This window comes from Staurois parvus, unplaced genomic scaffold, assembly GCF_062004578.1.
Source record: "Staurois parvus isolate SC_StPar_1 unplaced genomic scaffold, SC_StPar_1.0 ptg000175l, whole genome shotgun sequence".
NCBI classification, from domain to species: domain Eukaryota; kingdom Metazoa; phylum Chordata; class Amphibia; order Anura; family Ranidae; genus Staurois; species Staurois parvus.
The window spans coordinates 9,189,816-9,206,288 of NW_028317971.1; the positions used below are offsets into that span (position 1 = coordinate 9,189,816).

Genomic DNA, 16,473 nt, shown 5'->3' on the forward strand with positions numbered 1-16,473 from the left:
ATGCAGTGAGGAAGCCACTGAGAGGACCATGTGCTGCTGCAACCATTTTCCTATACTGAGCAGCTGAGAAAGGGCACCACAAGGTTGTAGAGACGGGAGAAAAGTGGTCTGTTGCCAGAGTTTGCTGGAGCTATCTGATGCTGTACTGCCCAAGAGAAGAGTGCTGATCAGAGACTGCTTCTGAAGTCATAAGGGCAGCACAGTGGCTAAATGGTTAGCACTTCCGCCTGGCAGTACTAGGGTCATTGGTTCGAATCCCAACCACGACACCACCTGCCTGGAGGTGGTGTTCTTCCTATGTCTGCATGGGTTTCCTCTAGGAACTCTGGTTTCCTCCCACACTCCAAAGACATGCTGTTAGGTTAATTGGATCCTGTCTAAATTGGCCCTAGTATGTGTATGTATGAATGTGAGTTAGGAACCTTAGATTTTACACCCCTTGAGGGTTAGGGACTGATGTGAATGTGCAATATATATGTATATAAAGTGCTGCGTAAATTGACGGCACTATACAAGTACCTGAAAATACCCTGAAAATATTTTGTGCAATGTTACATGTCAGAGGATGGTCCTGGAAGCAAACAGGTGTGTGGAAAAAAAGACAGTTTCTGCTGGATGAACATATTCCTGCCGTAGGTGATCACAATTCAGTGAGAGCTTAGAGAAGCAGAGACTGAGAACCTTCTACCTGTGAGAGTGTTATTTTGGGTGCCTGGTGAGAGCAGACAGTACTAAAGAGCACTCCCACCAATTGTAAGGAAGGAAAAGTGGGAATGTCTCCGCAGGATTGAAAGAGAGATCATCAGCAACTTCTATCCTTGTCTCACTTGAAATGGACTTTTACTGAACCAGAGCATGTGTTCGGAGACCCAGAAGAGGGTACCCTAGGACTGGTAAGAGACTAACATCATAGAAGTTAATCTGTTGTCTAATGGGAACTGCTGTACTTTTTCACACAGTAGTTGGCCCCAACTTTGCTGGCCAACTTTTTTTTTCCATCAATCACTTCCAAGCAGGATAAAAACTGAGAATGTTGTGTACTTACTTTCTAATACAAATATTATGGAACAAAAAAAAAACAAAAAAACGGACTGTTATAGGTTAATTTTGTCTTTACATACTGTTATTAGGTAAATTCATTTTAGTGCTTTTAATTACGATTAGTCAGAATACTGCAGGTGTTTAGTGAAGCACAAAAGACAGAGTGCACCAACCTTGCGCATTACCTCAGTAAACAGTTAATTGATTTAGGAGATAAACACCTAAAGAGCTCTGATGAAGAAGGGCTCCCCCTTCGAAATGCGTCAGAGCCACTTTGAGAATCTCCCCTCCCGATGGGATGTGCACGTGTCTCCTTATCGTGTGGTTTGATTTTAGACTTTACATGCTTGTGAGTATCTTTCCTAAATCTAACTGTTTGCTGAGGTAATGCGCAAGGTTGGTGCGCTCTGTCTTTTGTTCTTCACTACAGTTTGTATCGAGCTTCCGCAGCTTTTTGAGCTGCACAGCCTTTGATCGGTCCTGGACAAATCTCCATACTCTTCAAGAGTATTGGTCCATCGGCCCCCTACGGATCCAGGTCCCTGAGCGCAGGAGGTGTGGCATTTGTGGTACTTTACTGCAGGTGTTTAACCATACAATTACTGTTTGCTAATCCTTTCTTCTTTCAGGCTATGCTTACCTCAAGGTGTGTTGGGTAAGTGCTGGCAGAGCGAGGTGTGTCATCTTCAGGTGTGCAGGGAAATCACAAAACAATTCAGTGGCTCCTCTGGGGGTAGCAATGCATACATATGTGCAGTAAACATTACATACAATTGCAGGTTACTGTCAGCAATCAGTAACTGGGAGTCTGATTCTGTGAGCGCCTTTCACTAAAAGATAATGGGGTTTCTGACATGTGCAAAACATGCTCAAGTGTTTTCAAATACACTTCTCAAACCTGATTAATGAAAAATAGGCAGACCCCTCTCCTTGTCCAATGCTATGGATTGTAATGAGAAGATGTAGAAAGCAGAAATTTGTATTGCTGTCACACATTTCTGGGTACTATACCTGGTAGATGTGGTTCAGCTTAAAGTGTTTGAGCATCAGTACCAGCAGTGCAGATACACTTTTCACAATGATCTCTTTGTGACGGTTCACATCGATCCCCAGTTTCATGCTCTGCAGCACAGTGACCCTACGGGATGAAAAGATAAAGTGAAAACAGACAACGTGAAAATATAGCAAACACAAATGTCTACTCCCCACAAAGAGTTTAAATTATTGCATTTAAATAGTTTCAGTATTTGATGTAGTGATGTTACACATTTTACAGTCTCTACCATAGTATAGGCTAGTCTCATTTCATTGCCTGCAAAGCACGTTTTAAAGTGTTACTAAACCCACAACAGTAAAATCAGTCTGTATATGCAGTAAAGCATACTTGTTATACTCACTGTGGAACCTAAGGGGTTAATCCTCTGCATTGTGTAAAAAGGCCGTTTGATCTTTTCTTCTCTGCCCCTCCTGACCACCTGATGCAGACTGAACCCGTGGTCACATGCACAGGCTCAGTTTGGTGTGTATTGCTACAGGTGTTTTTTTTTTTCTTGGGAGAGTGCATGTGATCAGCACAGTACCAAATCAGCACTGTCCAGACAGAGGGTCAGGGGTTTCACATCCTCCTAGAGCAAAAAGAAAACTCCTCCTACAAGCTTTAACCAGTGCTCTGCTGAAGTCACAAGACTGCTCTAACTGCTGATGAGAAAAGGTATTTAGCTGTTTATATTTACTAAAATAATTGCCCCTTTACGTGTACTGTGGGAGACCAGATATAGTGAATGCAGGGTCCTGGGTTTGGTAACAATTTAAAAAATAAGTTCACCTTTTAGAAAAAAAATAATAAATGTACATTTTTTTGCAGGTAGAAAAAAATGTGCGTTTATTATTTTTGTCTGCAGGCGCCTGGAAAGCATTTCACCAGCGATCAGTAGATTGCTGATGCCATACAGTCTCCTGCAGACCTGTCATAATATCTGCTTGCTGTATGGGATGTACGATAAAGCAGACAAGACCTCCTTCTCTCTAGTTCCCTGGTCTCCTCCTCCCATGCCCGCCTCCAGGACTTCTCCAGGGTGTCACCCATCCTCTGGAACTCCCTGCCCCAACCCATCAGATTATCACCTACTCTCCTCTCTTTTAGGCGCACCCTGAAAACCCATCTCTTCAGGGAAGCCTACCCCACCCCCTGCTAACTTGCCGACCTCCTCCACTCTTCCTACCACTCCATCCCCCACAGCTATCTCCTCCTGTACCACCATCCCCTCCCTCCTAGATTGTAAGCTCGAAAGAGCAGGGCCCTCAATCCCCTCATGTTTTGCATTGTATTGGTATTGTTCTGTCACATGTTCTGTCCCCCTTTGTAATGTACAGCGCTGAGCGAACTATTGGCGCTTTATAAATACTGTATAATAATAATAATATTCTGACAGGAAGAATGAATAAACTACCACGGCACTGGTAGTTCATTGAGGACTTGTAGTCTCTCATTCACAGATGACTGCAAATAAATGATGCGGCCATGTGGACAGAGCCCCGCATGGCCACGTTTTTATTTAAATTTGACAGCAAGCGAGGGGAGAGAAGATCCCCCGCTAGCTGTCAAAGCGGAGATCGGGTGGGGGAGCAGGGACTGGTCTGAACATGACATGTTACACCCTGAATATGGATGTAATATGTTATGAAAGGTGAACTTATCCTTTAAGCAGAGATCAATTGAACAACTACTTGCTCTCGACAGCCATTTAAAAAAAAAAAAAAAAAAACACTTCACAAAAAAACACAACTCCACCTGTTTGTCAATGATCATTTTAAATTTGCCACTAATACTTTGCCATTCCTTTTGCACTTGTTTAATCACTTCCAGAACCTGCCTGTGATGAAATATATCCAAAGTTTCTGGGAGTAAGCACGTGTCTACCCATACACACCCTTCACTGACATGAATGATCATGTCAATGACACTACTGCAGTCTCCGTCTGGGAGCCAGAAGCTGAAGTTCAGAGTGAATGACACTCATTTAGAAAGCAACATTTACTACATACTGATAAAAAATCTCATCTGAGTGATAATCAGAAACCCACCAATCCTGTACAGTCATGGAGAAAAAAATAAAACAGCTTTCTGCCCATGATGTCTCTGGTCTCAAAGACCTTTGGTCAAAAAGTTGCTAAGTAGATAAGATTTTATTCATTTGTGCCTAACCACTTGATGATTTTCAATGAAAGAGATACATCTTAAATTTTAAGTTTTTTGGATGCATCTTCTGTTCTACTTAAAGTGTTACTAAACCCACAACAGTAAAATCAATCTTTGTATGCAGTAAAGCATGCTTGTTATACTCACTGCGCAAGCTAAAGGGGGCTAATCCTCTGCATTGTGCAAAAAGGCTGTTTGATTCTGACTTCTCTGACCCTCCCATTCTTCCAGTGTCCCCCTCTTATCTCCTGATAAGACATATGATGTGGAGACACTCTGCACAAGCTCAGTTTGGTGTGTATTGCCAGAGAGGTTGTTTTTTTTTTTCCTTGGGAAAGTGCATGTGATCAGCACAGGGCCAATCAGAGCTGTCCAGACAGAGGTCAGGGGTTTTGCATAATCCTAGAGCAGAAAAGGAAACTCCTCCTACAAGCTATAAGCAGTGCTGTGCTGGACACTGATAGAAGTCACAAGACTGCTCTAACTGCTGATGAGAAAAGGTATTTAGCAGTTTATATTTACTAAAATAACTGCATGTTCATGTTGTGTACTGTGGGAGACCAGATATAGTGAATGCAGGGCCTGGGCTTAGCAACACTTTAAACCCCCCCCCCCCCCGACATCACTCTCTCTGCCACCATTACACACGGTCAACTTAACAGCCAGGAATTGCTTTGGATTACTCAGCAGGGGTAGCTGGCAAAATGCAGCTGCTCCTGTGTACAACGGCACTTGCAGATAGTCTGCAAGTGTCGCCATGTTGAGTAAATACCTATTCCTTGAGTAAAAATGTATTGTTTCATTTATTTTACCATGTCAAATCATTTGTGATCTTTAGCTGACATTGTATGCACATCAAAGAAACCAGGAAATACAAGTCTACTATTTTAAAAGAAATTACAATTAAATGCATTTCCTATTTAACCCGTTATTACCTACATACCACTACTCCAGTGTTCTCCATGAGCTTCTGGGACCCATCCTGAGTGGCTGGCCTGTTGCACTGTGAACACCGGAGGTTGCTTGCTTGGCACGGGCAGCATTTAGAGAACATTTTGTATTTTCACAATGAGTGCAAAGCATTCTTATCTGATTGGATAAGGTGGAGAGGTGTTGCGCAGATGTCACAATCTCCACTTCATCCAATCAGAGAACACTTTGCATTTATTGAGAAATGCAAAGTGTTCTATGGATGGCAACTATACTGAGCAAGCAACCTTGTTCAGTAGGTAGCAGGACAACCGCTTGGCACAGGGCCTGGAAGCTAGCAGCAATTGCTGCAGTAGCAGTGCCAACTACAGTGATCCACAGGGATCAAATCAAAGCTAGACCAATGTAACCATGTAAAATTTGTAATATCTAAACTTCAATTTTTAAGTGTGTCTAGTAAAAATTAGAGACAATATCCAATTATATACAAACAGGTTATACAAGCATTTTTATTTTTTCATTCAGCCAGCAGATTGAAAAAAAAAAAAAAAAAAAAAGACAGATCCTCACATGCAATTTTGATGCAGGGACCTTCCCTGCCACACTATTGTATTCTAACAGCGGGGACTCCCCTATCCTTAGACCAGCTTTTGTTAAAGAGTGGTACACAGGTACTGATTTTTTTTTTTTTGCCGGTTCCTGCTGAACCGATGAATTTCAGGACATGTATACCCAGCTAAGAGTGCATTTCCCTCAAATTGATGAGTTACCTTCTACAAATCAGGATGTGAAGAGAAATCTCTCCAATGGAAAACAGATGGCAAAAGCACTGGAAGAATTTCATCGATCCCCTACTCTTTTCAAAATCGAAACAAATTGGTGATAGGTGTTCTTTAATTTTCAGAAGGGTCCAGTACTCCAAAAAGCTGGATCACGGTTACAGAAACCTAAGCCACAATTGTCATGGTTTAGCCAAACGAGTCAATATTACAGAAAAGAAGCAAAAAGAGGTGAGCTGCAACTCAGCCAAGACAACTGTTGTGGATATTTCCATAACACAATGACCTGGCTTTTCAGAGTGCCCACTCTATATAGTGTCAGGGATATTATGTACAGAAGAATGCCCACAGGTTTGCATATATTCCATCAGAGGTAAAGCATTTTTCTAAATAGCCACATTACCAAAGGAATTTTGTGGAACTTCAAAAAGGGAACTAGAATGTCCCTTAATCTAAGCAATAAGGTATAAGGCTTGGCATGATGCACTTCACCAACTGTTCAGATTTACTGAGCTTTACTAACTAGACCAGGGGTCTGCCAGGTGCTTTGCCTTTATCCAGCCCTTGGGGCACTATTCCTTCCACTGACACCAAAGACGGAGCATTAACCTCCCATTGACACCAACAATGGGGTACTATTCCTCCCACTGACACCAGAGATGGGGAACGGATTCTTCCACTGACACTAATCACAGGGCATTATTCCTCCAACTGATACCAGTTATGGGGCACTATTATTCCCACTGACACCAAAAATGTAATTATTTTTTACTCCCACTGACCACCAAGCCTATGGCATGGTTTACTTCCACCAATGCTGGGGCATTTTACTTCGACTGGCTACAGTCTGCCCCCCTAATAGTTGAAGGGCAATAAACTAGCCCTGCGTTTCAAAAGTTTGGAGACCCCTGAACTAGATCATTGCTAACAGCTGCTTTTATTTGGTAGCTTTACCCCACTTCAGTACTACTCACGGCATTTCCTCAGGCAAAATATCAGCCAGAATATTAATGGAGTCAGTCTTGGCTTTGGAAGTTGGAGCAGCTGCCAGAAGTATCTTCAACAAGGCAATCTACCAAAACAGGCACAAACTGGTTTATAAAATTGATAATATACCACAGATACAGCACTTATTTTTCTAGAGCAAAAAAATATACCCAATCCATTATCAGTTATGCAATAAATCAATTATAAGTCATTACGCGTTTTAAATTTTTCCGTTTTTTATGAACAGCTATTGCGGCTCACCAAAGTTTCCAAGAAACAAAACCGAACGATCAAAGGTGTGTGTCAAAGATCTGAATAAACCCAGACTGTATTGTTTCATATAGAAAGCATTCTGCTAGGTTCTTGACAACTAGCTTGGGGCACTCAAAAGTTAGATTATCTGTCAACTGGAAGCATAAAGCAACATCATTTTGAAAGCATATCTCACATCAGGAAATACCAATCCAAAGATGCCTACACATATTATAAATCAGATTATACCATTTCTTTTAGATTTACCAACAACTATGTAGTGAGTGAGACTGCCTGAATAAAATTAAATAGACTCTTTAAGTAAGTCCTTGCAATGCAGAGCTGTTGGTCAATCTGAAGAAGAACATGATATCACATAGTACTATCAGATTTAAACATGTTTGGCCAGCCTAACACACACAACATTAAGTAATACAAAGAAATATTCTCAGGTTTTTCAGCAAATGATTTCCAAATTACTGATGAAGATGTTCATGTGGGCAGAAATCACTGGGTTCTGCAACCAAGAGTTTTTGTGCACACTGTAGTTCTGCCTCAAATGACAGTGAAACCCTACACAGGAATAAAAAGTCACCTAAATTAGGTGATCATATCATGCTTATGTTGAACAAAGTGGCACACTACAGTTCTACACCTTCCAATTAAAACTGAATTCCAGGAATTCATCTGCTTTGTAAATAGTGAAGTCACACTATGATTTAAGTTCAAGGAGGTACATGACATCTCATGAACTTATCCTCTATTATTCATATCTCCCAGAAGACAGCTTTCGCTGCAGTACCAGCAGGCCTGACACTCATCCTTCAGATATCAGTATTGTCAACATTGGAGTCGTTGCAGCTGCTATGCTCGCCCCTCTCCTCCTCCTGCCCAATCACAGAAGCCTTTGAATTATGTGAACTCATTCACAAAATACAAAAGGCAGCAGAGGGATGGGGTGAGCATAGCTGCTCTGTGTGCCTCTCTCCTTCCTCATAGCCCTGAATGTCTCAAGTGTATCTTCAGAAGAGGCATAAACCTGTTAGATATAAATAATAGAGAAGTTCAGGAGATGTTGTGCTCCTCCTTGGACCTAACTGATCACGTTCCTGCACTTTTTACAAAGTGGCTGAATTCCTGGAATTACATATATAGTTTGGCTGAAAGAACAAAAGTCCATCCAGTTCAACCATTACAAAAAAGTTATAATCCTACACCCACAGCTGATCCAGAGGAAGGCAAAACAAAAAAAAAAAAAACCCCAGCAAAGCATGATCCAATTTGCTACTGCAGGGGAAAGGCAATCAGATATTCCCTGGATCAACTTTACCTATAAATGTTAGCATCTACTTATATTCTGTGTATCCAAGAAAGAATCCAGGCCTTTTTTAAAGCAATCCATTGAGCTTGCCAGAACCCACTCTTGAGGGAGTCTGTTCCACATTTTCACAGCTCTCACTGTGAAGAAACCTTTCCATGTTTGGAGATTACATTTATTTTTCTCCAGATGTAAAGAATGCCCCCCGTCCTCTGTGATGACCTCAGGGTGAATAACTCTACACCGAGTTCACTATATGAACCACTGATGTATTTATACATGTTGATCATATCCCCCCCTTAATCTCCTCTTCTCAAGAGAAAATAAATTCAGTTCCCCTGATCTTTCCTCATAGCTGAGCTCCTCCATGCCTTTTATCCGTTTGGTTGCCCTTCTCTGCACTTTCTCCAGTTCCCCAATGTTCTTTTTGTGAATTGGTGCCCAAAAACGAAACTGCATATTCCAGATGAGGTCTTAATAATGATTTGTACCGGGGTAATATGATAGCTCTCTCTCTGGAGTCTATACGTCCTTTTACTACAAGAGAGGATATTGCTCGCTTTAAACACCATCAACTCTTTATTGGTCTCAAATGTCAATCATGTAACATTGTTATGTAGTTATCTTTTCAGCTAAACTTATGACAAAACAAAATGAGCTGCAGGCTGTATATACAAAAATGATTTCCGATCGCTGGTCACCTGACACAAGTTAGAGAACTTACCATGTACTGAGGTATGTTGAATAACATGGCTTTATATAGACATTCTGTTGCAGTCTGATCCACCTCCTCCTCTCCCTGTAAAATTAAAACAAGATCATTTGTGGAGTATTTTAACAATTACATAAAGGAAGACTGTTCTACTTGCCATATCAAACGATATTATCCATCCGGCAAGCAATGCTCAAAAGAAAGTTTCCCTGGAAATGTAAATCCTTTTGGCATTAGTGCGATATTAGAGACCACTACTATGTCTGACTAGTGTTACTGGACAGTTAAATTAGGAAATACAAGTACAGCTAACAGCTAGACGTCTTAGTTTGACGTCACAGTGTCAGGGAATTCCAACCATGGGTACCATATCTTATCAAATTTGGCTAAGCTGTTATAGGTGGCTCTATAAAAGGGGCAGAGTGGAGTTCAAGTTAAAAATCTCCTTGACAAAGTCCCACATGACGAAACGCGTCGGGACCATACACAATACTGTCAGCAGAGCAGATTGGTGTTAATCTCTGTGTGCTGTGAGCAGCATGATGCTGGGCAGCTGGAGGTTGATTGATGTCCTAGATTCCAGCTGGCGCCGATTAGTTCCACAGTATCTATCTGCATGTGTGAATTAGAGATTATAATTACAGTATTACACGATATGTGAGGTCGTTTTTCCTTTGGTGACCATACATCCTTCTTGGGATTCAACCTATGTGCAGGTAGTGGAGGATAATTCCCCCTGCTGCTTTCAAGCTATATTTAACCATTTCACCTGAGGCTGTTCATGCTGTGTTTGCCTTTCATGATGATGTGAGTATATTTCCTACTTAATACTGGCGCTGTAGTTTATGAGGAATCTTTAGGTTCTACATATATCTTGGCAACTATAGGGTATTTTGGTACAGCAGCTGGTCCTTATTTCACTTTACTTGTGTAGGTGTTTTTTTTTGCACATTTGGTTTTATCATCACTTGTTTTTTGTGATAACGCATGGAGTTATTTTATTATAGGCCTTAAAAAGAGCCTCAGACTGTTGGTCAGTGGCACCCTTCATACTGGAACCTCTTCAAGGTCTGTTGAAGGAAACAGGAGTCTTCCTGCGGTGGACCAGGCTTTCTTAGGAGTCCTGCTTCATGAGGTAAAAAGAACCCAATTTTTGTTCATCACGGCATGCACACCCCCAGAGGCCCTCAAGGACTCGACTAACCCTGGACCTATATAGCACCCCGCCAGCAAATCAGTCTATACAAAGTACCCAAATGGTCACTCCTTGCAGGATCCAGTGTCAACCAGCGACCATACAGGCCTGCTCTGATCTTCTAAAGTGAGGTCTGTATACTGTAACTCTTGGCCCAGGGCTGTAGGTGATTGATCTAGATAAAGCCAATCCTTTTCCCCACTGGGGGAGCAGACACTGGCACAAAACTGAGGGCGGGCTGAGCTGGGAAAAGGTCATATCGGAGTGAGGATTCCGGATTTTTTGGCATGTATCCATTCACCTCAAGGTGTGAAGGTGAAACATTGTAAGACAGAAATTACATTTTTGTTTTTGAGTTTAGGCATGATTTAAAGTGTTACTAAACCCACAACTGTAAAATAAGTCTGTATATGCAGTAAAGCATTCTTGTTAAACTCACTGTAGAGCCAAAGGAGTTAATCCTCTGCATTGTGTGAAAATGCTTTTTGATCCTGTCTTCTCTGATCCTCTCCTTCTTCCAATGTCCCCAATCCATCTGCTGATAGTACAGAGCCCTAGGAGACACTCTGCACATGTTCAGTTTGTGTGTATCACTATAGTTTTTCTTTTTTGGGAGGGTGCATGTGATCAGCACAGGGCTAATCAGCTCTGTCCAGAGAGAGGGTCAGGGGTCATGCAGCCTCATAGGACAGTCAGAGGAGAATGAAAACTTCTGCTACAAGATTAACCAGCTGGACATTTATAGAAGTAACAATACTGCTATATACTGCTAATGATATAGGTATTTAGAAGTTCAAATTTACTAAAATAATTGTATTTCCATATCCTGTGTACTGTGGGAGACCAGATATAGTGAAAGCAAGGTCATGGGTTTAGTAACACTAAGTAAAACTGGTATTGCTACATACAATTACAAGATGCCTATCATAGTGTTCTTGATAAGTGACCATCATGGAATGGACTTATGTACTGTATTATTCAGTACAGAACTGTGTATAGACATTGCAACTTGAGGATTTACCTTTCACGAACACTCCCTGACAGCCTTTAGTTTTGAAGGTCTGGAAGTGGAAATTCTTCTATGTTAAGTTTTGGTCTCTTATACCTTTTTATCCATTTATAAACACCTAAGAATTTTTGGATCAATGAACCAATACACATCTTGCAATCTGGAAATCCATGTTGAGAATTTGTTCAGGTTTTCTTACTGTGCAGCGTGTGTCAGAAGGTGTCTCAATTTTATTAGGAGACACCATCAGATACAAAACAATAGAGACCCAGGTGCTTGGCTCAGAACACTAACTGGGATGCACAAGATTAAAATTTCACAAAAGTTTCACTCGTTTCGAATAACTGTAATCTAATTAAAAACAATCCTCTTACCAGTGACACGGGACATTTTTCTAGCTCTTGTTCCTTTGTAATCTGTACATCAGCAATTGAAACATACTTGTGCTGGAAAAACAAAGATTAAGTCATCACATCACCCATACTGGGAACAATCTAAAGCTGAACACTGTTGAATTAAATACCCTTTAGCCCACGGGTGTCAAACTTCTGGCCCTCAAGCTGTAGCCAAACTACAAGTCCCATGAGGCATTGCAAGATTGACAGTTACAAGCATGACTCCCAAAGGCAGAGGCATGATGGGAATTGTAGTTTCGCAACAGCTGGAGGGCCGCCAGTTTGACACCCTTTAGCCTGAATCATTCATGGCCACGCAGGGAACCAGCTGAACTGGAATTGATAGTCTCAACAGATACTGTATTGGAAGCATAGATCAAACTGCATTTGTGAGCATAGAGTCACTATACACTGTACGTGTTATGTAATGCTGAATGATTATGCTGAATGATTATGCATGAGATAACACGAAATTACAGGTAATATGCACTTTGGACAATAGATAATCTTCCCCATCCACTAGCCTTTCCCGATGCTAGAGAATATATTGCAGCTGTTTGTGGATTTCCCTCACAATTAATCTGATTTACTAAAGGATTTGAGAATATTCATACAATAAAATGTGTGAAGATTCACTTTGATTATCCGATCATGTACAGATAAATACATAAACCAGGACTTTCTTTTCAAAGGAATGGGGAACTGAAAGTGAATATTCAAAAATGTTATTATATATAAAAATGATCAAGTAATTTAGTAAATCAGCCTCAGTATGTCTATCAGTGGTATTACAGCAAGCTGCCAGCTATTTGCCTAGCAGAAAAAAATAAATTTGCGGTCCTGGCGGTCACATGATCGGAAAAGGTCACAATCTCAAGGGGAGATCGGGACCTTTTCGTGAGTCACGGACATATGTGCTGGGAGCGTTCTCAGCACATATGTATTTTCTAATGGCACGCAAATATGCGGCCGCTTGGTGTCAAGAAACAGGAGCCGAGAGGCAGCATATTTGCATGCGCTCGGCATCTAGGGGTTAAAGAAAGAAGGTATGTTATGGGCTGCAATGGATTACTTCAGGGCTTCACTGGATAAAATTACATTTAGAAACGCTCAGTAAAAGCTGCATAGAAGACCCAATACAGGATCAGTTTTACACTCCAATACAACTGCTAGATATAAAAGGACTCAAATTATTTGTTGTTACCTGCTTTAAAATCTTCACACTCTCGTGAATAGGCCGTGGTAATCCCACCAGAGTATCCGTGTCACTACACAGGAGAAAATGCATCACATACACTGACTACTGGTACATAACAGAGAACACCACCAAGATTAATATTATACTCACTGTCCTAGTGTGAATCCAATGAACTTGTTTCGACTCATCTCCAGGAAGTTTTCAATGTCCTGCTCTCTGAAAAACACAATATACGGATAAGGTTCTATTTCTTCAAACAGAATCTGCAACTGATAACCAGCAATGTGCGGTTTAGAACTACTAGTACCCTAACCATTTTTGACCAAATACCACTGACTCCTGGATGCTCAGGTCAAATTTAGCAGCGTCTGCATGCACCAATTAAAAGGAGAGTTACAGCCAAAAATCTTCTGGCTGTACTTCTGTGGATCACAGAAGTGCAATTCATTCTGCACTCCTGTGGCCCATTTTCAGCTGACAGCAAGCTGAAGCCCACTGTTGGCTGACATCATTCAGCCAGTCCAGGCTGTGGAAAGATCGAGACTTTAAAGATAGGATCCACTCCAGCGTCTGGAGCGGTACCTGGCTCAGCCTCTCCGCGATCTGCAGAGAGCCTGAGCCGACTACTCCATTTCCCTCCACAGCCCAGCGCTCCATTGAGTGCACTGGGTGGCAGAGCAGACAGCAGTGACTGACAGTCTTTGCTCAGAGCGGCTGTGAGAACTCAGTAATAAGCGGTCAAGTGATCGCTGAATTCTCACACTTAGAGCTGGCGAGAAAAAAAGATACAGCATTGGACCGATGCTGCATCCACCTAGGCAAGTATGACTGGGGGGAAAAGAAAAAAAAAACCCTACTTCTCTTTTAACCCCTTGACGCCGACGTAACACAAATATGCGGCCTCACGGACCTGGGCTTTTTTCCGTGGGGCCGCATATTTGCGTACCTGTCTTTGTGCTGGGAGCGCGCCGCTCGGCGCGCTCCCAGCACCAAGACCGCGGTGTCACTGAGAGCCCCGGGTCCCGTTCTAACGATCGGGACCCGGGACTCCCGATTCCGGGTCACGTGATCGCTGTGATAGCCTCTGATTGGCTATCACAGTGATCAATCACTGTGCAGCCCGGCCCCCTTGTTTTCTCTCTCTCTATGAATGGAGAAGAGAGATACATTGTATCTCTCGAACTCCTGACACAGAGAGAGAAAAAAAAGTTTGTAAAAAAAAAAAAAAAAAAAAAAAGATAAATAAATATTAAAAAATAAAAGAAAAAATAAAGAAAAATACCTAGATCAAGGTTTGATCTAGTTCAGTACCAGGGTTAGTGTTTGGGTCAAGGTCAGGGTCAAAGGTCAGGGTCAAAGGTCAGGATTTTAAAAAAAAAATTGGTATCAGTGTCAGTTAGTGTTAATGTCAATGTCAGTGACAGTGTGTTTTATATTAAAAAAAAAAAGACAAAAACAAAATGCGCACTGTTGTTTCTGGACTGTACTACGGGTACAAACAACAAATAACATACACATATATGGTATCGCTGCGATCGTCAAGAACTGGAGAATGTATTTTGAGTTGTTCTTTGGTGGTAGGTTATGGTCGTAACAAGAAACACACAGTTAAATTTAAAAAAATGATTTTTTTTACTATTTTGGCCCAGTTTTCTTTTAATAATAAAAAAAAAATTAGGAGCTATCCATGACCATTTACCACCAAATGAAAGCCCAATTTGTCCTGAAAAAAACAAGGTATAATCCACCTGGATGTACAAAGTAGTTGTGACGATATGTACGGTTTTACTAACACGTCAACGTTGCAGAATTGTGCTTAGGCATTTAGATTTGTTTTACCCTTAGGCGTGAAGGGGTTAACTTAAAAACTCTGACTTATTACACATCTTTATATATACGGTTTTTATTTGCGAAAAACATCACTACCCTGTTTTTATTTGAGGCTGACAAAATGTGCAAACATGAAAAAAATAAAATTTATTTTTAATAGGGAAGCTGTATCTGAAAAATGAAAAAAAATACACGGCAATGCAGATCAACACTACAAACCAGGCTGAAAGTTTTCATCTTTATCAGGAACTTTCAGCCTTTACATGATCACTATGTCACAGACAGTCGAGGACCCATCAGTGAACGAGTGATTAAACCAGCAGCTATGGGAAGTGTTGAATGTGGGTTCTCATAGGGGAGAATGCATAGTAAAAGTATCCTTGGCCTGAGACATGACAGGAAACGTTATTATACGGATTGCAAGTGGGAAGAAGGAGTTAAGCAATTTTTAAACAGAATAAATTCAGAAACTCAAACTTATTTCTATCCCTGTGGATATAGTAGATTTTGTTTAGTAATTGCACAATTCAGAAGCTGTGCTTCAATAAGCACATACTATATATTAATTTTTTTTAGTACCACTAAACTAAAAACTAAAAAACAAAAAATGTATGGAATTAAAAGACGGTAGTTACTATAAGTTATGCTGCAGAATATTGGTGCAATTCTTTATTTAAAAAAAAAACAAACAAAAAAAAAAAACAACAAAAACCCATTATCTATGTTAATGATATCTAGCCTCAATCTTGTAGCTTGCGAAACACTCAAAATAAAGGAGAAATACAATAATGCGTGAACATATACTGAATATATAGTCTTTTGGGAACAAATATATAAAGGAGCATGTTCATTAAAAGGAAAAGTTTGGGATAGGCTAAATAATTAACAAATATTACCATAATCATGAATCAGCTGTTAATTCTTTCCTCCCTCCTTTTGTTTTCCCAGCATGGGCACTTCATCTGTCATGTGGGTACCAATAATAGGCCATTTGCGGTTTGAAAGTTCAGAGGGGATGGTTACAACATCAGCTGTCAACCCCCTCTTCCTGTCTCTCCTACACTGGAGGATGTGGTCACGCTGTGGCTACAGCACACACCTGAACAGTAAAAAAGTTTACTGTTTAGTGTTATTCTTATGTATAAAAGTGGAAAATACATAAGTAGCATGGACATGGCTGAATCTGGGGGGGAGGGGGGAGTGTTAGGGAGGGTTGTGGCCCCCCCTCCATTCTCCATGGATGCTGTGCCCATTGAGCTCTTTATCACATCCCTGCACTGCACACAGACAACACAGCTCCTCTCCCCCTTCTCTCCCTACCTCCTCCCCTAGCATAACACAATTTAGATCAAAGCTCTTACAAACAGCCCACATCAACACACTGTGAAGCTGCCTGCTATGCTGCAGTGGCTATGCAGCATGGAATCACGCTACACAGCGTGCAGATAGAGGCTTGTCTGTAAGAGAATGGATCTGAACTGTGTCCGGTGTGAGAAGGGGGGTGGAGGGGAGAGAGGAGCTGTGTGAAGTCTCAGGAGTGAGCAGGCAGCTCAGAGCCGATATTAAACATAGGAGAAGGAAAGGAATCCAGACAAGAATGAAGTCCCGCCACGGGTATTTACCTTGAA

The 16,473-nt window shown here is 41.2% G+C and overlaps 1 protein-coding gene across 1 annotated transcript in view; it reads right to left on the reverse strand.

The window, feature by feature from the left end:
* Positions 1-16,473, reverse strand: part of STRIP2 (striatin interacting protein 2) — a 70,254-nt gene that overhangs the window by 23,856 nt on the left and 29,925 nt on the right. Inside the window, exons 11-16 of the mRNA XM_089676922.1 lie at positions 13,166-13,231; positions 13,022-13,085; positions 11,797-11,868; positions 9,231-9,305; positions 6,924-7,021; positions 2,053-2,179 (exon numbers count right to left, since the gene is read on the reverse strand). Coding sequence (XP_089533048.1) covers positions 2,053-2,179; positions 6,924-7,021; positions 9,231-9,305; positions 11,797-11,868; positions 13,022-13,085; positions 13,166-13,231 — 502 coding nt within the window. The remainder of the gene's footprint in view (positions 1-2,052; positions 2,180-6,923; positions 7,022-9,230; positions 9,306-11,796; positions 11,869-13,021; positions 13,086-13,165; positions 13,232-16,473) is intronic.